Genomic DNA, 26,756 nt, shown 5'->3' on the forward strand with positions numbered 1-26,756 from the left:
CGGCTGTGACAACCATATCGATTGTAATATACATGTATATACACTGTCAGCAATGGTAACTGGGCGCGCTACATCAATGCCTGATTCGTTTGATTGACAGCTATGTATTGTGCTGTGAAGAGGGTAAACACAGATATAGGTATATTATGTAGGTTAAGTCAGGGAAGCAGGGTCGTCGCGGGGACAGGGAGTTCATGTACTGGAAGATAAACACACGGAGAATAGTCCTGAATTCCCTTGTCTCGGCTCGGCACTGGCTATAGTTGATGACGCGCACGTTGTCTATCATTCCGCACTCACTACTGACTAAAACAACAACAGTTTAAATTCGTTAAATGCAGGTAATTTTGTTTCGGGGTCGGATAACATGTAATAGATAGCAGCAATTAAAACACGTTTTAGCATGTCATGTATATATCAGAAAGAAGCCCAAAGAATGTAGACTTGCCAACATAATGTATTGTAGTCTGGCTTGGAAGCGTTCAGGAAATATGTCTCATGTTATGATCTGTGTGAGAAAGGAATTAACGGTAAGGAGGAGGAGGAGGGAGGGTGTGTGTGTGTGTGTGTGGGGGGGGGGGGGGGGGGGGGGGGGGGGCAAATGGTTAAAACGTTCGCTCATGTTTTCATTCATTCAACGAGTTGTCTCATTGGTCGGTTTTAACAGGAATGTTTTCAATGTTCGTATGTCGTATGTGTAGGTGGTGGCTTTGGTTAATTTCGCTTTTAACGCATAGACGTCTAGAACGAACAGAAATTATGGATGGTTGTGAGTTTAGGTTGGTTTGAGTCTTTAAATCAATGACATGTGACAGCCGCGTATCACGAAGGTTGTTTTGGTACAATGTCAATTTATTTGGATGTTAGATCTCAGAAACAAGGTTATATTATTAATAATCGCAAGATTATGTAAGCATTGATTTTGTAAGAGGCGACTAACGGGGTCCGGTGGTCAGACTCGCTGACTTTGTTGATGCATGTCATTGTATCCCAAAATGCGTGGATCGATGCTCATGACATCAATCACTGAATTGTCTGTTCCAGACTCGATTGTTTACACCCGCTTCATATAGCTGGAATATTGCTGAGTGCGGCGTTAAACAACAAACAAACAACAAACAAAAGTATTGGTTTTGCATGCATACTCTAGAACATCAACCAACGTGCAAGTAATAGTATTGCACGCCATCGTCATATATATTTATGTATATCACGTCTGACTGTTAACAATCAAATATGTTTCCATAACCTGAAACAGATGAGGCCACGCCCCCTAACGGACTTCTGTTTCCTGAAGTCTTTGAGAGGCATTTAAGGAAGAGGCACATAAGGAATGGAATTTATGGACGTTAACTTCCTTATAATGAGGAACACAATTTTTCGGAGTATATACTCCTTTGTCAGGTGAATTCACCAGATGAAGGAGTAAGTATATGCTCCGAAACGTTGTGTACTTCCAAAGACGCATATACACATTCGTCTTTGGCCCTTCATAATAAAGAAGTTGACATCCATAAAACTCTTCTTTACCGTTTCCTGATTGCTTGATAATTGAGTGAGCGGGGATTGTGTTCCGTGATTGCGCCGACTGGTGCCACTGATTTCGTTTGGTTGTCTACAGTTTTCTATTAAAGGGGGCACGGGCTAAGGCGCCGCAATTCGCTGTGCAGAGTTGCGTCCCTTGGGCACGCCAGAATCCTGTGACTGTAGGTTCGAATCCCGGCTCGCCCCGATTATGTTTCTAGGTTTGACAGCACCATACCCGTGCTCGTGGGTTTCACTGAAGTGGTAAACGTCTGAGACCTGCATCTCTTTGTGCTTTCCTCCTACATTAAGCTGACACGCCGTGATATGACTGGAATACTGTTAAAAGCGGCGTTAAGCCCAACCCACTCGCTCACTTTTCTATGTTAATGAGTACATAAGCGGCCTGTGAAGTTTATCATTGTTGAGTTATTAGTTTATAGGAATAGACTTCAATATTTGTTTGCATTTGTGGACGTATAAAAATAAAAATGGATGTAAACACTTTCTGTAAATCCGCTGCAGGAATACACACCGAGTACGAGTACCTCAAATAAATGCAAACAATATTAAATTCGTCCACAAGTAAAGCATTGTGGCAGCTAACATGGCACAATGGGTGTGTCGGCGCTGATGAAGTATCGTATACTTATGTTTGTCGTGGTTTTCTGGGTTTATGTCCACTATATATGGCCACAGTCGATTTAGACAATTTAGGAACAGCGAAGCTGTATTTCTCAATGTACTTTTAGCGAATCGGTATTTGGAATTGCCTACCGTTCGAGTTTTGGAAAAAATCCTCCAAAGTAATACTACTAGTATTTCCTTTACCGTGAGATGAGCATCATTTAAAGGTAATCGGAATGAAGGAAATGTATTCAAATAATGGTCACTTCAAATTGCAAACTGCGCGTACATCATCTTCTCTTGGATAACTAGGAATTTACATAAGTGAGTGAGTGAGTATGGTTTTACGCCGCTTTTAGAAATGGTTCAGCAATATCACGGCGGGGGTCACCAGAAATGGTATTCACACATTGTACCCATGTCGGGAATCGAGCCCGGGTCTTCAGCGTGACGAACGAACGCTTTAACCATTAGGAATTTATATAAACTAATGCAAATTCATTGGACACCTTAATATTTTAATTAACCTCGAATTCATACAGGATCTACACCATGTGAAGTTGAATATCATGACATAAACGGGTTTATTTTGTTTTGTTTGTTTCTATTATCTATGATAATGGTTTTAGTTGTCCGGGCACAGATGTTTCTTAGCAGAAAAAACGTTACGGAACAGTTGTAATTTTTTTTAAACCGCAAAATACACAACAAATGGTTAATCTTATTTTGAGGAACACACACACTTACATCAACTCACTCCACAAACGGTTAGAAAGACGACATCGACAATGGTATTTGGAGAATCTATTGTATGGTTACTTCTAGTCAATGTTTTTAAAACTGACGTGTCTTTATTAAAGAAATAAGACAACCATTACAACATGGGCTCAAAAACTTCCACACTCCTTACGAATATCGCAACGGTCAATAAAGACCGCCAGCTCCTTTGAATCCCAACCCTCCAAATCCCATCCCACACGACACTTCTCCCCACCGCTCCTGTCTATCGTCCCCCATCCGTCAACCCCCACCACTGCCAGGTGACGTGCTGGGGAGGATGGCGCCGGTCACAGCAGATGACGGACAGCAGGTGCGTGCGATGTTTTTTCTGTTCGGCAGCGTTACGCAAGTTTACCCAACTTGACGAACATCCGGCAATGTGTACAGGCAGTTTATGCAATCGTTATTTGCATGTCCCTTTTGTCTAGTTTACAATCACACAGCTCATCAAATTACCGTGACACGCACGGTATGTTAATCTCTGAACCAACCGTCTCTGGTTTCACACGGGGCGAAGGCAAGTCACGTTCCAGGTGATTCAGACAAGTTTCTATGGAGACTTGCGAGATCTGATTTTGATGCGCTCGTAAAATCTCAAGTCAAATGTAAAATGTGATTCACTCTGGCAATTCGTAATACCCCATAACATTTCTGTCATATTAGAAATTGACTGAGAAATCTGCCAAAGTGAACATTTCAGTCATTTTACACATTGACTGTGTGTGTCCGTCTTAGGCCAGGTTCACACAGTGCCGATTATGGCTCCCGTTTGAGATCAGACAGCACTACGACACGAAAAGTGAAATAGTCGGATTCCTATCCTCAATGATCTGGAATGTCCTATCATTGTCTGAACGCAGTCGTATCGGGAAAGGTCTAGAGAGGTCGGCCAAGCACTCCCGACAGTGTGATGCGTCCCGTTACATTCGGGGAAACTCAGGCGATTTTGTCTTGTCGGATTACAATCGTGACTATGTCGTGACGGATTCTGCTGTATCGGAACAAAGTCGTAAAAATGCCCTGTGTTGTCTGGACGGTGTCCTGTGGAACGGGACGATGTCGTGTAACGGGCATGAATTGTTATTGCCGATTCTTGTCAGTTAAGTCCAGATTGCGTCCAGATCTTGCCGATTGCGAACCGTCTTTGTCGGTTCACTGTCCGGTCACTGTCTGATCTCTGTCGGATCGCATTCCGGAGAATCGGGACGCTGTCGCGACAGATTCGGTCGTTTTTTACCATGCGGAAGATACAAATCGGATCAGATTCGAATTGAGAACGGGAGAGTCGGGACCAATTCGGCTGGGAACGGCTGAATCGGAACACTTTCTGAACAATCTCTGATTGTTTGTGAGTTTCCCGCAACGAATCAAAGGATCACTTGATCAGACCTATGACAAATTTCAATCGGGAATGGTCCTATCAAGGCCGGCAATAAAAATCCCGAATGTGTGACTGAGCCCTTATGGCGAAGGGAGCTCACGCTTGGCCCTCCCATGGGTCAGTCTATTTTGAGAAAACGACAGTTCTTGACCTCTGGTACCCATCGGTCATTCAGGCCAAAGGTAACGCCCATACTTCACCCACTGGCAGATGACTATAGTCTCCGAAACCGAGGAACGTTCATATATTGTTAATCTACGCACCATGAAAGGATTCCAAAAGGGCGAGTCAACCACAGCTATGGAAGCGTCCTTAAAATGTTAGATTGGCCAAAGTCTCCCGGCCACGTTTAGCATGGCTGTCTTTTAATATCGAGGTGTTTTAAAGTGGGGTTAAGCTATGTAAATAAGTCCCAGCAAGTTTGATTCAAGCCCCTCAAGACTATTTTTTCATGTGCTAGGTGAAAATGTATAATGCATATCTGTCTTGTAGTTAAAGATAACTCCAATTGGTACCCGGTAGGATGCAATAGATGGCGCCTGTTAACCCTCCAGCGCCTCACCATCTTCCCGAGGCAAGGGAGTTAACTGACTTTAAAAGTCCAGTTTCCACCCTTGCCGAACTTGGCTGGAATTCCTGGGCTCGATCGTAGCGCCACCAGTGGCTATTACGAGTTATGTCCTTTCTATGCCTCTCCTATTGACCAATCAGATTCAACCTCTCGTATCACTTGCATTTGCTTCAAACAAAACGGTGGCGCCAAGTCAAGACGATCTGATCGATAATCAAGATCTATATTGTGATTAAAACGAGTCTTACATTGCGAAGTGCATCAAATCACGTGAGCACCTTGATTAAAAACATGAAAAGATTTAGAAAATATCTGTTGACAACAAGTTAGCGGTGCACATGCTTTGCAAATCCTGCAGTCGACCGAAATCTGCATGAGACTTTACGAACCGGATTTCGATTTCGGTGCGCGATTTTGATTGGACTATGCAGAGACTCGTTAGTCCAGCCAAAATGTAACTCCATAATACCAGCCTAGTTCGGCAAGGGTGGAAACTGGACTTTTATAGTCAGTTAACTCACTTGTCTAGGGAAGATGGCGCCTCACAGGCAACATTGGTTGTATACTCCCCGGGGAGTATATCTGCAAGCTTTAAGCATGATATCCAGCATGGACAAGCGCCATACAACTGGAAATGGAACGTGGATGTGGAAGGAAAACCCAGGTGAGGCAAGGCGAAGAGATTTACCACTGGCAAGCACGAACGTCGTTCTATCAGAACAAGCTACGGATCCTGGTACAATGAAGGGACGCAACTCCACCGTGTCCTGTATAGGTGTGCCGTTGATTGCCTTAAGCACCTTGTCTAGTTCCGAGTGTTTTGGTTTTTAAGGCATTCGATGAAAGTCTCAATCATATTGAAGCGAAAAGCATTTGTCAATATGAAATACTCTGGGTTTATTTTCAAAAACTAATACGCACAGTAGTCACAAAAGTGAGCAGGTAAATAAAGAAAGTGAACAGATAAACAGGAATTCTTGATACATAAGCAAGGGCGAATACTACTACTTCTGCTGCTGCTGCTGCTGCTGCTGCTGCTACAACTTCTACTACTGCCACTGCTGGCGCAACATCTACAACTACTATTACTGCTACTGCTACTACTACTACTACTACTACTACTACTACTACTACTACCTTACTACTACTACTACTACCATCTTACTACTGCTACTACTACCACTACCACTACTACATTAACCACTTCATAACAAACACTCTGTGAGTGTCTTAATTAGTATCTTTCAAGCTTAAGTCTTTAAGTTTTTGTTTTGTTGAGTGGATTAATAATCTGAAACCCTGTGTCGGTGGTCGAAATAAAACAAATACATATAGTCAGTTACATGTTTTTTTCACTTCTTAAAAAAATAAATGAGATAGAATGGCGACCAAAAATATTCAGATTCAAACTTTTCGATAAGCATTTTTATGAAATGTGACACGAATGTAAATTTCTTTTTATTCAACATGGATCAAATCAACCACGCTTGCAGTGGCTCCGTCTCGCTTAAAAATGGCCAAATATTGTGTCGGTCATTGGTCATATTTCACTTACCATAGTCATACAAGAAACAATATGTCATATGTTTGGAAAGAATGATTAAAAAGATCGGTGATAATTAAAATGTAAAAACTGGAATTTAACTCCCTTTCTTTCCAGATTCTGAATATTTATCAAGTGATTAAAAATGTAAAAAGAACTAACAGTCTATAACATGGAGGTGAAATGGTGTTTAACGTTGCGTCCAAGATTATTGCACTTATAATACATGCACGTGTGGCTGCTTGTACTAGTCCGGACTGATGCCGATTTATTAGTGCTAGCCCACTGAGATACCATGCCGCAGTTTAACATGAATACCCCACTCAGACACAGTATACTGACTCGACCGACCAGTCCTTGTTTTAGCCCTTAATGCCGAGCGCCAGACAGGGTAACAACAAGTACATCTTTTGAAGTCTTTTGGTATGACGCGGCCGGGGATCGAACCCCGGACCTTCCGCTCTGTGGGCGGAAACTCTACCACTAGACCCCAGAGGTGGTTCTTTATCTGGATAATAGCCAAGGACAGGAAAGGTGATATACGGTGATGTGGTCGGTTATGAGGTTATTGGTGTGTGTTACAGTCAACAGTGTGCTCTCGGGGCAGGAAAATAGTCCCTAATCACCTGAACGGTGTGAATAGCCCGCTTGTAGGTGATGTAGATGTAGTCGACTGCGGTGTTGTGGCCTGTGTCCACGCCGTCGGGGATGTTTCTCAGACAGACGGAGCCCGGGGGATCGTGTCCCAGACTCGCCAGTGATTTCCACAGCTGGCAGAGGGGGACCCGGAAGTGGGCGTGGTTGAAGGAGCGGGGGAAGCCCCAACTGATGCTGACGTGGTGGACGAGCGTGAGGTTGACGATGACGCCGGTCAGAGCTCTGTACGATGACTCAAGGTCGTCCACCTGTGCCAGTATTGAAAAATGATTAGTGAGGGAAGAGTGTGTTTGATGTAAAAATAAAGAATCGAGAAATTGTTTGGGTGATTAGAAAGTCACCAATCTCATTAAAATCAGATCTCAGTTCTCGCTATCGCTTAACAAGGATCTGAGGACATCCCATTACGGGCCACGTCAGAACGACCTTTCATCCGACCAATCAAAGCGTCGCTTACCAGATCATGAAAGTGACGGAATGTGTTTTCTAGTCATGCAACCTCGAAAACGTTAGCGCTGGGTATTCCGAACGAAAGCTACAGTCCGTACGAATGATTCCGTCAAAATTATCGTCTATCTCTCGCTTCCGTGGGAGAAACATTTGAACGGAGGAGGCGTTGCACAGTACGTGGGAAGCACTGCCATACAATCGCAACCATATTTTAGACATTCTGGAATGTTCGTTTGTTCAGTTTTCAAAATTTTAATCGAGAACTGTGTCAACATATTTTTTAAGCGTAGTCTGAAATGGAAGTCGCCAGGTTGAAACGAGTGTCGAAATGCTCGAGAAAGCTGCTTTCTAAATTGGCTGATGTCGACTTCTTGTTAGTCATTTCAGTGGTCGGTCAAAGTTTGCGAAAGGTCGTTCTGACGTGACCCGTAATGGGATGTCCTCAGATCTTTGTTTAGCGGCAGCGAGAACTTAGATATGATATTGATGAGATTGAGAAAGTCACCTGACGCGACTTCCTATCGAAGCCATTCGTGACCAACTCGTGTTATTCACGGACAAGCCGAATAGCATCTTGTAGGTTACGGAAAGGGCCGAGTGGTGACGAAAGTAGCGAAGCAAATTACACTCGCCTTTTTCCGTAACCAGCTGCTTGTCTCGGAAAGATACGAGTGGTTGCGAATGACGGTGGGTTTGGGTCGTCGCGCAGTGAGGCATCGTATCGGTATAAACGATTTAATCTAATGAGACTGAATCTCAAAGAATGAGTGAGTATGGTTTTAGGCCGCTTTAGTAATATTCCAGCAATATCACGACCGAGGACACTAGTAATGGGTTTTAACATTGTACCTATGTGGGGAATCGAACCCGGACCTTCTGCGTGACGAGCGAACGCTTTAACCACTGGGCTACCCCATCGCCTGGAATCTCAAAGAAAACCGAAAGGGCAAACTTTCTAAATTACTGCTGTTAATATGTAACGTTTGAAGTTAAGTCAGAGGTATTTCTTCTTGAAAGCACATTCAAATTCCACAGTGCAAACCAAAACCATGTCTATCCTTGATCGCATCCGTGTAAACTTGGCCTGAATGGTTATTAACACAATATATCTCTGATATTATTATATCTTATATTATTATGTTCACGTTGTATTTGGGGCGGTCGGGTAGCCCAGTGGATAAAGTGTTCCCTCGTCACGCGGAATACCTGGGTTCGAATCTCTACATGGGTGCAATGTGTGAAGCCCATTTCTGGTGTTCCCCGCCGTGGTATTGCTAGAATATTGCTAAAAGCGGCGTAAAAACCATACTCACTCACTCACTCATGTTGTATTTACAATTGGAGATGCCATGTTACCAGTTTATTGCTTCCGGGTTGGAAAGGGTTCACGTCCAATCTGGCGTATGACAGGAACTGCTCCGCGCTGTCTTCCCGGCCATGACGGGACACCTAGAATACAGCATACAGGATCTCCAGCGAACATGCGCACAATTTGAGAAATGAGCATTAGGAAATGTTTTAGAAAAGTTGTTAAGAAAAAGACTTCGTTCATTTCAGCGAATGCGTTTTTATGATTTAGAAGAACACTTTTATCAAAGGTAAGGCTAAAATGTTTAAAAAAAGGTTGATTGTAGATGTTTTCAGGTAGTATTTCGAATATTTGAACATGTTCTCGTCTCTTCCATGGGCAGGAGATGTCAGGCTGCTATCGTTTCCAACGGGGGGCATACGCGTTATTGATGGTGGCTGACCTTCACCTTGGACTTTTCCTATGTACCGATAACTGAGATGACAACAATCACCAAGTGTTCTGTCCACACAACATTTTGGCTCAATATCTTGTACGGTTCCTCGTATAAATGTATTTTCCTACCTCACACAAATCTGGCTTTGCGTTTCCTATTTTGAAGAGTATATATATATATATATATATATATATATATATATATATATATTTACTTTACTGCATCGTCAAAACGTGGATGCTTTGTTTGTATACGGTACGTTCCTGGGCCATCTTGCACAAAACGATCTTAGCGCTAAGACTATTGTAAGCCTATGCTAAAGTATGGGAGTTACGATGATCTTAGCGCTAAGATGGCTTTGTGCAAGTGGGCCCAGGTGGAGGAACAGTGCTAAGGACACCAGTGAAGTATTGACGGTGAATTTACCGTTAAACTACTTGTGTCCAAGAACGTGTACATTGCTACATGTATAAATGTCAGATCAGTTAACATAAAATGAAAATGTTTTGATGTGGTATTTGTATTTCTTTGACAGACATACGAATTCGCGAAGCGTGTCATTCAAAAGGCTCTGTGTGTTCCCCAGTGAGCGCAGGAAGTTTGCCATGTGTGTAGACAGGCTGAGTCTGTTGACGGCCAGGGGGCGGGGACGACAGGGTTGACACTCGTTGACGACATGACCACTGGTCGGCGACATCACCACCACGATGCATGGAATGACCACGTAGAAGGTACCGACTGCAACCAATCACTGAGTCATGTTTTCAAAACTTGGGATTTAAAAACAAATATGGCACAAAAATAGTTTGCCTCTTGTGAAAAACAAACTGTGTCTTACAAAAATCGATGACAAATTATTATAATTGACGCGATACACGATACAATGTGTCATCAGTTAACTATGATAAAACAAATATTATAATCGACGCGATACACGATACAATGTGTCATCAGTTAACTATGATAAAACAAATATTATAATTGACGCGATACACGATACAATGTGTTATCAGTTAACTATGATAAAACAAATTATTATAATTGACGCGATACACGATACAATGTGTTATCAGTTAACTATGATAAAACAAATTATTATAATTGACGCGATACACGATACAATGTGTCATCAGTTAACTATGATAAAACAAATATTATAATCGACGCGATACACGATACAATGTGTCATCAGTTAACTATGATAAAACAAATGTTATAATTGACGCGATACACGATACAATGTGTTATCAGTTAACTATGATAAAACAAATGTTATAATTGACACGATACACGATACAATGTGTTATCAGTTAACTATGATAAAACAAATGTTATAATTGACACGATACAATGTGTTATCAGTTAACTATGATAAAACAAATATTATAATCGACGCGATACACGATACAATGTGTCATCAGTTAACTATGATAAAACAAATATTATAATTGACGCGATACACGATACAATGTGTCATCAGTTAACTATGATAAAACAAATGTTATAATTGACGCGATACACGATACAATGTGTTATCAGTTAACTATGATAAAACAAATGTTATAATTGACACGATACACGATACAATGTGTTATCAGTTAACTATGATAAAACAAATGTTATAATTGACGCGATACACGATACAATGTGTTATCAGTTAACTATGATAAAACAAATGTTATAATTGACGCGATACACGATACAATGTGTCATCAGTTAACTATGATAAAACAAATGACATTGTTATAATTGACGCGATACACGATACAATGTGTCATCAGTTAACTATGATAAAACAAATATTGTCATTTTCAGAAGAGGAGGTCAGGTGTCACTGAATGAAAGATGCTTTTTCTATGGTAAATGTGTTCATGTTCTGAGCCATTATACATATCTTGGTGTAATGTTTACCCACACAATAAACGTCAAGAAAAGTGTCTCGGACTTAATGCCACGTGCAACGAAGGCCTTAATCAATGTAATGTCTGTCTCGCATATGTGCTTTTACAACGAATATATTTTTAAATTATTTGATGCCCAAACCCAACCAATCCTGTTATATGGAACAGAAGTATGGGAATGTCAGCTTTCCGATTGTCTCGAAAAGCTACATCTTTGAGCCTGTATAAAATTCTTATCCGTTGGTCCATCAACACCCAATTGTATGGTCTATAGCGAGCGAGGCAGATACCCGTTATACATCCAAATATACAACTCCCAAATTAGATGCTTGAAATAGTGGTTTAATATTCTTGGAATGCATGAACGCCGAATCTCCAAACTTGCTTATAATATGCTTGTATATTTAGACGACATGGGCAAAGTAACATGAGCATCACATATTAGAAACCTTTTGTTATCTCATGGCTACGGTTTTGTATGGTTAAATCAAACAGTTGGTGATCTTAAACTCTTCTTGAAACAATTTCGTGAACAATCTATAAATATTTTCTACCAGGAATGGCATTCCACTCTTGAAAACAGTTCAAGGTATGACTTGTATAGAACTTTTAAGAGTCTTATTCAACCAAACAAATACTTATCTACATTAACATCAAGAGTGAGTGAGTGAGTTGGGTTTAACGCCGCTTTTAACAGTATTCCAGTTATATCGCGGCGTGTCAGCTTAATGTGGGAGGAAAGCCCGAAGTGATGCAGGTCTCAGACGTTTACCACTTCGGTGAAACCCACGAGCACGGGTATGGTGCTGACAAACCTAGAAACATAATCGGGGCGAACCGGGATTCGAACCCACAATCATAGGTTTCTGGCGTGCCCAAGGGACGCAACTCTGCACAGCGAATCGCGGCGCCTTAGACGACTGGGCCACCCGTGCCCCTTAACATCAAGAACCCTTCGACGTCCATTTATTCAATTTAGGCTCGGATTGTTAGATCTCATGATAAATGAAGGCAGAAAAATTCCCACTGAAAATGCGAAGAGGTTCTTCCCATTATGTCATTCAGCTATACAAAATTAAATTCATTTTACTTTTGTATGTCCTTATTATTTTGATATAAGAAACACGTTTATACCAGAACGCTATCTGGCAAATTATCCTGTACCTGCTTTTATTTCTCTTTTTTCTTCAAAAGATGATACTGTCATATTAAAACTGTCTATATATGTTAAAAATGTAATTTCCCCCAGAAACAAATTGTTAAAGATGAGTATATATCCAAATATGAAAAACTTCTTATTTGTAACTCTTTTGTATATGAGAGGGAGGCCTTACGTGCAATAAATATCTTTAACTTGACACAGCAAGTGTCGGCGCTTTGGATCAGGGTTGGTGTTATTTCATAATGAAGAGTATCAATAAATATACTGACACACAATCAAAACGCATATGAACTTTAATTCTGGGGAACAGAAAACGATTTTAGCGGTATAGTTTTACTCGCAGGACAATGCATGGTGGCTATGTGACAAAATGACATTATTGTGTTTGATTATATCATGCCTCAATACACAGAACACCTTAATTATATATTTGTGGCCATTTTGTCAATTACTACAAAATTTCGAACATGCGTTTTCGAAGTATTTCGGTACGATAAAAATATTTTCTTAGTGCATTCTCTCATTCATATAAATTTATATCCTCTGCTAAGGTGATTATAATTTCTTGTTTGTTCATAAAATATATTTGGGAATTTAGGTTTTATCTCGAATAGTTAAAATATAGTTAAAATACGTTGTTAAAAAATGCATAAAGTAAAAGACGGTCTTAAAAGAAATGTCTTGACGTGTATGCCAAATCATTAAAACAACTTAATTACTCACACATTGTAAGGGCGACAGTTTCTCCTGATGAAATGGTATTCAAAAACGCAATGACAATATAGTCTTTATTACATTAATTTATATGCTTTTAGTAAAAAGTTTATTAGTAACACTTTTGGATAAATGAATGCATCTTCCGTCTCCGAGCTGAAAGGTACAGTTTCGCTCCTCGTGGGGTTGACTAATCGTAATACCGATGCCAGTACAGATGGGACTCTTGCGGAATCACAACCTGTTATCAGACCTCCGTGCAGAATTTTAGCGTCGCTCACGCACAATCTTACACGCCACAACACCAAAACACGCATTGCGTATTGTGTCTTGAAAACTAACGTGATGGTGTGAAGGGTATTGGGTTTCTTGATATTTCAAAGTAAACGATTGCCCTGTTTTCGTACTTAAATGTAGTCACGTTATTGACGAAAAATTTAACAGCGACATTAGTGGATTTTATAACTGAAAGATTTTGAGGGTAGGGTAAAAAAATGCTTTGAAAAGTTTTTAGGGGCTTTGAGATTTGAATTGAGTCGGAAGTTGGAATTTTAAAAACATGTCTGGTCTCACTGATCATGTAATTTAATTACTTGAATTATGACTTATAAATGTCTCTATCGGTTTCCAAATAAATTAAATTCATTCAAGACAGTGTTTTATTATGTCAGCATTTCAGTCGATGCCAAATGTTTTGAGCTCATTATTACTGTCAAAACTATTTTACTGTCTGTAGCGTAAAAATAACGTGCAATTGTACTTGTATTTTTTACCACATTTTCGATTTGTAAGGTTTGCGGATCCTTAACGAAGTCAAATTAATGATAAGGTGTAACTACATATATTCATTTGGGTGTTCCTCCCAACACCCACACTGATATGGAATCGTTCTTTGCGCACTGAGAGATCCCGTTATGATACATTCATCATGTACATACTGTTTACATACCGATCACGAACATGTACCACCGATCGCGCGAACTCACGCGAGACCGCGTGTCATGCAATTACGACATGGTCTACGTCACGAACACGATTAAATGGAAAAGTAACACAATGTGCAAAAGTGAAAGATTCGTCTACTAAGGGGACAGACATTTTGATATTCTGGGGAAAATAATTATGTTTGTAAATTTATATGCTCGTTTTAAATGATACTTCCCTTTCATAGGATCAGATATACCTTGATATGACAAGAATTTTGCCAGTTTGTGTTCACGAAGATTTCGTGCTTCTCAATATAATCATTAGCCCCTCATGTACAGTGAGCTTGGGGTTTTCTTCCATTTTTGTTTGTGGTTCGTTGCCGTCCTCAACATTATACCAGCTTTGTGATGGCGGTGTGTAAATAATCTGTGAGCCCATTTCTGGAGTTGCTGGGATATTACTAAAAGCGGCGTAAAACCATACTCACTCACCCTGTAAATAATCGAGTCTGGACAGACAATCCAGTGATTGACAGCATGAGCATCGATCTATGCAATTGGGATACGATGACATGCATCAATCAAGTCAGCGATCCTGACCAACCGATACCGTTAGTCGCCTCTTATGACAAACATGGGTTGCAGAAGATCAATTCTAACCTGGATCTTCACGGGGGACAAGCATGGGTTGCTGAAGATCAATTCTAACCTGGATCTTCACGGCTACAGTGTGCCGTGTAAATGTGGAAATCTTTATCAATACGTTGTTGGTAGAGCACGTCCATTGTACACATCCGCGTACGCTTCTGCACGTACTCGAGTGTCTATCGAACTTGAATACCTCTGTCTTGGTTGGTACTGTATTTCCTCTATTTGACGCCAGCAGTTAGACCGGCGCCTAGAAGAGGACCACGTCTATTAGTGGCCCGGTGTCTTCTCTTTAGTGCTGACACAGTGGCAACTCACTTCCTTACCGAATCCAAAATTCTACAATCATTCAAAGGGGACATTTACTGGAAACGGTCATTATGAATCTCTAACATATCACAGTATTAGAGACACGGCGTCTAGTAGAGCCCCGGCTTCTATGTTTTCGACAAAGCGCAAGACCCGGCGTCAATTAGAGGTCAACGTGTATTGGATGCACGGCGTCTAATAGAGAAAATACGGTAACTATTACTTAACAAATCCCTCTGGTTGTAACTGTCTCAAATTCAACATGCGTTAACATCTTGTTACTCTCTATGACTATATCTGGTAAGGGATACCATCCAATACTTTGATTCAATTTAAGCCTACATAGGGCTTAAAACGTTTTTTAATTTATACGCAGATTTCCGGTACCATAGCATATGGATATCGGATTCTTGAAACGTTTATTGAATAGATTAAAGTTGTTCATTAATAACAAAGCATATTCTAATCAACATGATACCAAATTGTTCTAGATGTAGGAGATGGTGAGTATTGTTTTACGCCGCTCTTAGCAATATTCCAGCAATATCACGGCAGGGGACACAAGAAATGGGCTTCAAACATTGTACCCATGTCGGGAATCGCGACGGGCGGACGCTATAACCACGACACTACCCCACCGCCCCTTAAGATGGAAGACGATATTGATTGATGAAGTGGAAGTACATTGCTGACTCAGATCGTGATCAGCTGGTGACATTCCGGGACAGGCCGAATGTGAAGGGAAGATGGGCAAAGTCTAGTCTCCATGACCCTGGAGAATAAATTTAAAAAGGATTCCAACTCGAGTCTAGAATGATTGAGCAAGTCTTGATTGCCGCAGTCCAGAAATTAAGCATTGTTCTGGGCTACATTTGAATTTGTTTTTGTTTTTTTAGATATTTTATTTTAATATGATAGCTATATTTCTAGGACTAAATGCAAGTCTAGGCTAATACTCCCTTACAACAATACCCGGAACCTGGTAATAAAGGTGTCATGCATAGTCTGTCTCAGACTTTAAATTAATCGAACTCAAGTCTAGAATAATTAGCAAATCTATATTGACCCAGCTCTGTTGCATTGTTCTTTTTATTTTGTAGATATATATTTTTCAAATACAATAACTTTATTTCTGGAAAAAACGTGTGTCTTGTCTTGTCTGTCTTCTCCGGGAAAGTGGCTGATATGAAACCAAGCTCCTGGCAGCAAACGAAGGTGTTACGCGCTGGGAAGGAGCTTGGTGCAAAGAATTCAAAGGGTCGTAACTCTAAATAATTTAATCTAAGGGGGACAACCATGTGCAACAGCCTGCGGGGAAAACAAACCGGTGACTGCGTTCGTGCTGTATCAGAGACTGGCACACAGCAGAAGATCTTGTTTTGTGTATAATGACAGAGCTCTGAAGCTACGCTGAAATTGTAAGTTTATTTCTCTCATTCTCAACTTGGCTTCTGTTTACCTTATTTTCTGTTATCAATACCAGGTTACGATCGAACAACGATTCTGTTAGTTCAGAATATCGAGGGCGTACTACTAACCTAATCCGGGCTAATTTTGACACTGTTCAACAAATCAGGGCGTTCGCCTTCACTTATATAACTCGTGTACATTTTACGTTTCAAGTTTTATCTTTGTGTATGGACAATGTCAACATGGTGGTTGAAGTTATGTAAGCTTTGCGTGCCGCGTGGGTTCGTTATTGAAGTTTGCCAAAGTGCGGTCATTTTCTGGAAGAGTCGACTTGGATTCTACGGCAGCGAATAGAAAAAAATGCAAAGTCACGGTTTGCAGACTGAAGATAAGCAGTGGGACACTGTATCTAATCGAGGAAGTGTTGGACAGCACGTCTTGTCTCTGAGAAAGGTCAACCTTTACAACACTGCCCGACTTACACCATCAAGTGTCCAATTGCCAATCGGACAGTCTTGTTAGCCCTGGTTACTGGACGTAGACGCTGGATCGTTGGATGTGTGTGGTAACTAGGTTGTTTTGATACCATGATGTTAAAAATATAAGGCATATATTCATTCTTTGTTTTACGTGTGTTTAATAGGTTTGAAAAAAAAAGTTCTACCAGTTCTCTTCTAATTTGAATTAGAGGCGGTCGGGTAGCCTAGTAGATAAAGTGTTCCCTCCTGACACCGAAGACCCAGGTTCGAATCCCGACATGGGTATAATGTGTGAAGCCCATTTCTGGTGTCCCCCTCCGTGATATTGCTGGAATATTGCTAAAAGCGGCGTAAAACCATACTCACTCACTCTAATTTGAATAAGGCCTATAGGTAGTTTGTTTGTTATTTATAAATCATATGTAACTTGCATAAAACATTAGATTCTATATATGTACTTATCACAAATATTTGGATTATTTTATTTTAAAATTTGGCAACTTGTCATATTTTTACTGTAGGTGATGTATTTATGGTCGTAATCCTGGTAATTACATAGCCCTAAAAACAATAAACTTGGTATACCCAATTTCTTATTTCTAACAATTTGTTTATAGGACAAGATTATGAAAATGTCAATCATGTAGTTGAGGATAGAAGACCAGTCCATTCAGCATATAGGGATGACATGAGAAAACATCACCATACAGACACCATGTCATCATATCAGTACTGATATTGTAGGATATAACAGGTTCCTATTCCTTAGTTAGGTCTTCAGCAACCCATGCTTGCCGTTAAAGGCGGCTATGCTTGTCGTAAGAGGTGACTAACAGGATCGGGTGGTCAGGCCCGCTGACTTGGTTGATGCATGTCATTGATCCCAATTGCGTGGATCAATGCTCATGATATTAATCACTGGATTGTCTGGATCAGACTCGATTATTTACAGACCGCCATCATATAGCTGGAATATTGCTGAATGCAGCTTTAAACAACACACCAACCAACTAACCTTACGAATGGCTGTTACTTTATAAGGTAGTTGTACTGATGTACATGATATAGATTGTACAGATGTAAACCATAGTTCAACGGATGAGACCAACTGTTTAACAATACTCTCTGGACAATGCTGTAAATAAATCATGTTTTTGTCATCAAAATGATTATGTTTTCCACATCTCTTCTAAAAAGGTGACATCTGTTGTATACAGAATCATTATGAACCTGAGGAAGGATATTTTGTCTCCATGCATACACTATTAATATTGTTAAAAAAGGAGTAATATCTAACATATCTAATGCATTGGATCTATAAAGGTAAAAAAGTATTTATTGATGGTATTGGTTCCCAAATTGAAGGAATTGGAAATAAAATATGTGATTTATAAGTGAGCGAGAATGGTTTTGACTCTGCTTTTAGCAATATTCCATCAATGTAGAGTCACTCCAGAAATGGACTTACCGTATTAGACATAATAAGCACCCAGGGCGCTCTCAAAATTAGAATAAGGGGGTGCTTATTAGAATATTTTTTTGGTGAAAAACAACAGAGTTCAAAGAACGTAAATTTCGTGGTTGAAACATTTATAAACGACAGATATATTTTTCCAGAATTTAATTGCCCATAATTAAGGGTGCATATAACAAGCGTATTATGCACGAATAAATAGCCTTGTGTACATTTATCAATCGGAAAGGGTGCTTATTGGGATTGTTCACTAGCCAGTATATTAGCGTGGGCGCTTATTAGAGCGGGGCGCTTATTACGTCGAATACGTTAAAATGGATTTATATTTCACCCACATCGACAGTAATGCAGCAAATAGCAGTGTTTGCGTGTTGACAGTCTGCATTTTACCTAAAATGTTTTCCTAGTGTGCCATCATTTGTTTGTGTTGTTGATTGACAATTGATCAGATTGAAACTGGAGGTTTACCTTGCAGGGAATTATCTTGGATTCAAATTAAGAGCCTCTGACAGACAATTTGGAAAAAAATCATTATTTTTTTCAAAATGAGGAGTGTATGAACGCATTACTTTCTTAAATTCTTAGGGATTTTAACATTGTATTATGAGATTGCATTAACATGTTAAGACCTCTTTTGTCTTTATTGGTCTTGTTACCAGATAAATACAGGATACCTCTATAAAGCCATAAAATTAGTTATTGGTAATTACATGAATTGGGACATATATAATTCCTATTTGGAATTTTTGAAGACATTTACTGCAGATTTGACTGAATATCGGCCTCAGGCAGGTGTACATAAATCCCTGGCTGGGTCACCATTGCCAAATACCAGCGCTAGAAATTGACACTAGTCCTGTTGATCTTGCCAAATTGCCCATTGGTTAAGGTATCATAAGGACCAGTAGAAATTTGTCATTATGTCTCCCCCAGAATGGAGGGAGACATATTGTTTTTGACATGGTTCCCGTCGGCGTTGGCGGGGTAAGCTTGGTTTCCGGACCATAACTCGGAAACCGTTTAATATTTTTTCGCGAAACTTTGTATACACATTAACCCAGCACTGAAGTGGTGCCTTTTGCTATTTAGAGATTTTTGACATTTTTATTTTTTCTCGTTTCCATGGAGATAACTTGAACATAGACTCTGAATGGGGGTAAGCTTGGTTTCCGGACCATAACTCAGAAACCGTTTAATATTTTTTCGCGAAACTTTGTATACACATTAACCCAGCACTGAAGTGGTGCCCATTAGTAGTTTGAAATTTCTAGGAGTTCTATTTTTGTCTCTGTTATTTAGTAATGGAGGGTGGGAATGAAGAGATGGGGTTTAACGTGAAGTAAACGAATGAATGGGGGTTAGGGGAGTGGGGGGAGACATATGTTTTTACGAGTAAAAACACTTTCTAGTTTTTATTGGTTTTGCTATATGTTATCATTATAAGGACTAGTGGACTAAAACTGTTAGTTTCTACCACTGCAAATACAATGAAAACATTTGTCAGGTGTGTGACCGAGAAACAGGAAATGTTGAGCTGGGAAAAAGTATTCATGAACTGGTTTCAAATCTCAATCAAACCACAATGGATTGACAATCTAATGTTGAACACTAAGACAGCATTTCTGGGAAATTAGAGGGATCCAAATTACTAGCCTTCGAGAAACAGGAGATTCCTTACATTTGATATATGTCATACCGCATTCGCTGTATTAAGCGCCCTGATTCAATAAGCAACCCGGTCCAATCAGCGCCCCACTGCAATTACCCCCGAAAAAATTCTAGATGTAATCTTTCCAAGCACCCCTTACTGAGACTGAAAATTTTCATGCTAATCCATATTTTCTTGGGTATATTATAGTGATGGAACGATACAACAATGCATCATTGGATCGTGATATTTTACTTCCCGATACAAGTATCGATCACAGAGGCACACTATGCAAAAAATATCGATTCATACCTTAATTGTTCACTTTAATGGCTGTTACACCAAACGCTAATTAGTAGTGAAGAAGTAAATATTTTTTCTCATTGCGCCGTACTTGACACTGCCAACTGTAAATCGTCAGTGTGCCAGGTAGTTGACTTTCCTGTCAATGAAAAAGTTTCCTTATGCACCAGAGATAAGAGCACATGCAATTATCGAGATACGTATTGGATCGTGAACAAGATATCGTGATACTATTGGATCGCACAGTTGGGGTATCATACCTGCCCTAGTTATATATAATATTACCTATATTTTCCAGAAGACGGCGGCACAGAAGGGGTGTAATATTGCCCTGTAAGTTTGTTCACTTTCCCTGGATCACTGAAGATAAAAACAGCATGTAGTAGTGTATGGTTTCTATATGCACCCCTCTAAGGGCCAAGGGCGCTTATTACAGTGAAAATGGTAGTGTTGCACCAGTGAAAACTATTATTGAAATATGCATCCCAACATTTGTCTACATGAATCAAGTGCATGTCACAATTGTTCAAATTTGTGTGGTGACAAACCATTAATTGTACGCACAACATTGATCTTTGAAGCTCTAAGCTTTAGTTGCCTTAATACCTCACTAATACCTTTGTTATGTGTAATTTGTCATGCTTTCTTGGGCTTGAACTTGATGTCATCGTATCACATGATGATATTTAGATTATCTTACTAATGATAATCATAATGTATTATATGACTGTCCCATTGATGAATCATTCATATACACTTCACAATCATCTAGGATAAAGAACTTCAATATGTCGTCATTTCACTCTTCCCGGACCCCCCTGTAACACCCTCTGGATCTATGCTATGTTTTTGTTTCCGAGGCAGTCATGGATAGAACATGTCCCCAGCCATCTGTGTTTATACATTGTTGAAGGGTGGGACTTGGTTGATTATACGGCAGTGTCATTGTACCTCATGTTGTTCATAACATGTCACTCGTTTGCCTGGTCCAGACTATTGTTAGACTGACATCATATTATAATGATGACTGTTCTGTTATAAACAGTAAACTACGTTTATAATGAACACACTGATAACGAACTGACGGATAAGCTAAACGGTGATGTTCAAAGCGGCAATAAACAATTGAAGGCAATTGATTTACTCTTAAGTACTTACACCTTGTCCTAAAATTACACCCTCAATTAACAACAGTAACACAGTGATTGCAGTGGATATATTCTGTACATGTACAGTGCACACTTTTGTTATTTATGGAGAAACATGATGTCACATGACTTGATAAAAGCTGTCTGACGGTCGAAAAGCGTAGAATTAACGACGAATATAACGGACTAAAATTAGTGCGACCTTTGAGTTTGTTATAACCGTAGTTTACTGTGTGTAATTGTTTTATGAAAGTTGTATTCAGTCTGTGTATATCTAGTGTATTCAGTGCTGGTATGGATCCCTCTCACTGCAGAACAACACCAAACTCTAGTAAAACATTTATATGGGAGGCAAAAACTCAGGATGTCAGTTCGAATCCACAGATGAGCTGTATACTAACCAGGTTTCTAGCTCAGCTGGTAGAATGTTAGATGATCGTTTTCACTTTTTATATCCTTGTTATTCACTTTTACCATCCGGACGTCATTTCCTTGTTTTCATTTATAAATTCCAAAGGTCTAAAATGTCTTTTTTATTTAATTAGGAAACTGTTTTCTGTTGTACATCATCAATTTTTAAAATTCCTCCTTTTTTTATTATGTATGATGCTTAGCTTTGTTTTTTGTCACCCTGTGTAACCATTGTGAACTTAGTAACATGTAACTATGGTTACTATTCTAATTTACAATACACATGTTCATGTATGTGTGCCACTCTGATGTAAAAGATATTCTTTATCTTACCTCTTATCTCTGGAATATTGCTCAGTCAGTCCCCACTGTATTCCGCAACCCAAAAATCAAATTTTGCAAGCTTATTTTTATAAATTCTGCCAACAATTTTTGATAATTCTGCACACAATTTTGCAAACTTTTAAGCTTGTTTTTTGTGAATTTTGTAGTTTTGCACATGTGTTTTAAGCATTTTTCTGATAAACCCATCCATTCTAAGAATAGTGTGGACTAGTGTAAACATGCAGACATGCATTTTCAGTAATTTACAATAAGAAAGGTAACTTCACTTCAAAACAGATTCTGGATATTGATTTCTTTTAACTATTTCTTAAAATGTATAATGTTAAAAAGTTTGTTTGTAAATTGATTTTGTTTTCCATATAACAAACACTTCAAATAATTATTTGGAAAGATTTGATTGATACAATGCACAATTCAAATTATGACTGTTCATTTGAGTATTCCTGTGCTACTTTTACACATTTAAAGCCTGAGACATGCATGTTAAAAATCTGCAGTGTTTTTTAATTTTTTTTTGAAAAATGCAAAATTCAGCACAACTTCTGCACAAAAAAAGATTTTGTGCCAGAAAGGTACATTTCTACACCAAGGGGGCACTTCTGAAAATATTCTGCAACCACAGAATCACAAATACAGAGGGGACTACTGAGCAATGCTGAGTGCATCTGAGATGTATTATGATGTTAAATATACGTGTGAAGCAGAAGGAGACAGGGGAGAGAACTCTTTACGGGTAGGGGAAGCAGGTCAAGCCTGGGGCTGTTGCACTTATGAGGCGTGAGATTGCTGGCAGTAACAGAAATTGACACTAACAAGATAGGATTTTTTTCTTAACCAATTTCTTTACTGGTTTACATTCCGGCCTCGCCCTCAACATGATGAATGTGTCACGAGAGAATGCTCTCTTTTTGTGACATCTTCTTGTTAGTATATATCGTTATTTTAAGTTTAGGGGGCACGGGTGGCCCAGTCGTCCAAAGGCGCTGCGATTCGTTGTGCAGAGTTGCGTCCCTTGGGCACGCCAGAGAAACCTATGATTGTGGGATTGAATCCCGGTTCACCCTGATTATGTTTCTAGGTTTGTCAGCAACATACCCGTGCTCATGGGTTTCACCGAAGTGGTAAACGTCCGAGACCTGCATCACTTTGGGCTTTCCTCCCACAAAAATCTGACACGCAGTGATATAACTGGAATACTGTTTAAAGTGGCGTTAAACCCAACTTACTCACTCACTATTTTAAGTTTAACCATATTTTTAAGTCTAAATTAACACTCCTCAGTTCCCAGCACACACGGCACAATGGTCTTTAGAATATGTAAAACAGCAAATGAACTGGTTTTGCCTTGTAATCAGGTAATGTTGATGTCAGTAAATAATCTGTATTAGTGGTTACTATAGTAACATGCAGAGTGCAATCTGCGACTTTAGCCATTGGTCTGAAGCCTGAGTTATGTTTAGTAAGCTTGGAAATATTTATCAATATTATTACACTAAAATCGACTGAAAATTATGCTTCGAGTCAAGTTTGACAATGTAGCCTCAAAAGTTTTTGACACAGAGAGTGGGGTGAATGGGTGTGTGAATTTCATGATGCTTGTGTATTTTGATAGAACTAACATATTATTTTGTTAATTTCATTGGGGTCGACATGTAATTTTCAAAAAGGGATTTGAACCATGTGATAAATGCTATAGACATGATAGAATCCATTCTAAATTTTGAAGTTCCTTGAATTTAATTGGATTAAAAAGTTTAATATGGTAATGAAAGACTCAATTTAATGATATTTTCAGAGATCAAGCATTTGTGAACATGTTCAAACCATTGATGAAACAAAACCTTTTGTATAAAACATTAGGCGCTCCTTCTTCGTTTCTGTTTCCTGTTAAAGAGATCTGAATTAAAGACAAGAAAATACAGACTGTTACTTGAATTTTCGGTTAAGGTCATGTTAGGCGCATGTGCTTATTAAAACTACTTCCTAATTGGTCTGAAAGTGGGTTGGTTGTGTGAGTGAGTGTGTGGGGCAGTGCAACTTACGAAGCTGTCAACCTTCTTTTGGTACTCGGGATTCCGGAGTCTATTTAGAGGGTATTTGGGACTCTTCAGTGTGGTACATGGTCAATACTTTGTCTTTTTTTAACCCTGTAACGAGAAATTGAGTTTGTTGGGACTGAAGTACAAAGGGAGATCACTCTCAGCCTTGACGTCAAATCTCATCAGTTTTCTCTGTCATGTGTTGTTCTACTTCCAGATATATAGACCAGCAATCTACCAGTGTCATCCTCCTTGTGTGTGAGGCCAGTCAAGATGTTGCTCTGTGAGAACAACACGCTGTGGACGTCCGTCTGGGTGGACGAGGGGATTAACCAATGTTTCTTCGACTCCATGTCCGCTGGTGTTCTGTTTGTCATCATAATAATATGTGGTTTTACTCAGTGTTTCTTCTACGGGCGGTACGCCACTCTCATCCAGCCTCGCCGCATCCCCTGGTCGGGATGGTACATTGTACAAATCATTATCACGGTCCTCATGGCTAGTGAGACTCTGCTACACATGATTGTGCAGGACACCTCCCTTGGACAGCAGTTGTATGGCTACGAGATTCTGACGGCGATGCTACTGTTGGTTGCATGGATTATCTCCCTTAGACTGATGAGCCTGGAGAGGAACTACGCCTTGCCATCGATACCAACGAGAGGCCATGGACTGGTGTTGCTCCTGTTCTGGTGTTTGGCGTTTGTCAGGGAGAACCTTGCTTTTGTCTCATGGTGGAGTCACAAATGGTGGTGGTACATGGATAGGTGAGTAGTGGTGGTACATGGATGGCTGAGTAGTGGTGGTACATGGGTGAGTGAGTAGTGGTGGTACATGGATGGGTGAGTAGTGGTGGTACATGGATGGGCGAGTAGTGGTGGTACATGGATGGCTGAGTAGTGGTGGTACATGGATGGGCGAGTAGTGGTGGTACATGGATGGGCGAGTAGTGGTGGTACACGGATGGCTGAGTAGTGGTGGCACATGGATGGGCGAGTAGTGGTGGTACATGGATGGCTGAGTAGTGGTGGTACATGGATGGGCGAGTAGTGGTTGTACATGGATGAGTGAGTAGTGGTGGTACATGGATGGCTGAGTAGTGGTGGTACATTGATGGGGGAGTAGTGGTGGTACATGGATGGCTGAGTAGTGGTGGTACATGGATGGGCGAGTAGTGGTGGTACATGGATGAGTAGTGGTGGTGGTACATGGATGGATGAGTAGTGGTGGTGGTACATGGATGGGTGAGTAGTGGTGGTACATGGATGGGTGAGTAGTGGTGGTGCATTGATGGGTGAGTACTGGTGGTACATGGATGGGTGATTAGTGGTGGTACATGGATGGATGAGTAGTGGTGAAGGTACATGGATGGATGGGTAGTGGTGGTGGTACATGGATGAGTAGTGGTGGTACATGGATGGGTGAGTAGGGGTGGTTCATGGATGGATGAGTAGGGGTGGTTCATGGATGGGTGAGTAGTGGTGGTACATGGATGGATGAGTGATGGCAGTACATGGATGGATGAGTAGTGGTGGTACATGGATGGATGAGTAGGGGTGGTACATTGATGGGTAAGGGTGGTACATGAATGGGTGAGTAGTGGTGGTACATGGATGGATGAGTAGTGGTGGTACATGGATGAGTAGTGGGGTTGGTACATGGATGGATGAGTAGGGGTGGTTCATGGATGGGTGAGTAGTGGTGGTGGACGGATGGATGAGTAGTGGTGGAACACGGATGGGTGAGTCGTTGTGGTACACAGATGGATGAGTAGGGGTGGTACACAGATGGGTGAGTAGTTGTGGTAGACGGATGGATGAGTAGTGGTGGAACATGGATGGGTGAGTCGTTGTGGTACAGAGATGGATGAGTAGGGGTGATACACAGATGGGTGAGTAGTTGTGGTAGACGGATGGATGAGTAGTGGTGGAACACGGATGGATGAGTAGTGGTGGTACATGGATGGCTGAGTAGTGGTGGTACATGGATTGATGAGTAGTGGTGGTACATGGATGGATGAGTAGTGGTGGTACATGGATGGGTGAGTAGTGGTGGTACATGGATGGATGAGTAGTGGTGGTACACGGATGGATGAGTAGTGGTGGTACATGGATGGATGAGTAGTGGTGGTACACGGATGGATGAGTAGTGGTGGTACTTGGATGGGTGAGTAGTGGTGGTACATGGATGGATGAGTAGTGGTGGTACACGGATGGATGAGTAGTGGTGGTACTTGGATGGGTGAGTAGTGGTGGTACATGGATGGATGAGTAGTGGTGGTACACGGATGGATGAGTAGTGGTGGTACATGGATGGGTGAGTAGTGGTGGTACACGGATGGATGAGTAGTGGTGGTACACGGATGGATGAGTACTGGTGGTACTTGGATGGGTGAGTAGTTGTGGTAGACGGATGGATGAGTAGTGGTGGTACACGGATGGATAAGTACTGGTGGTACATGGATGGGTGAGTAGTGGTGGTAAATGGATGGATGAGTAGTGTTGGTACATGTATGGATGAGTCGTTGTGGTAGACGGACGGATAAGTAGTTGTGGTACACG

At 40.5% G+C, this 26,756-nt stretch overlaps 1 protein-coding gene across 2 annotated transcripts in view; it reads left to right on the plus strand.

The window, feature by feature from the left end:
- Nucleotides 1-16,225: 16,225 nt before the first annotated feature.
- LOC124121821 (ATP-binding cassette sub-family B member 6-like) overlaps nt 16,226-26,756 on the plus strand; it is a 40,577-nt gene continuing 30,046 nt past the window's right edge. Inside the window, exons 1-2 of one of the 2 annotated variants that reach the window (XM_048391313.1) lie at nt 16,226-16,356; nt 24,413-24,962. In XM_048391313.1, coding sequence (XP_048247270.1) covers nt 24,469-24,962 — 494 coding nt within the window. In that variant the 5' untranslated portion in view covers nt 16,226-16,356; nt 24,413-24,468. Of the gene's footprint in view, nt 16,357-16,585; nt 16,914-24,412; nt 24,963-26,756 lie in introns of those variants that run through there. The other variant, XM_048391310.1, reaches the window with a different exon arrangement.

Source organism: Haliotis rufescens, unplaced genomic scaffold (assembly GCF_023055435.1).
Source record: "Haliotis rufescens isolate VD_foot unplaced genomic scaffold, xgHalRufe1.0.p SCAF_10, whole genome shotgun sequence".
NCBI lineage: Eukaryota > Metazoa > Mollusca > Gastropoda > Lepetellida > Haliotidae > Haliotis > Haliotis rufescens.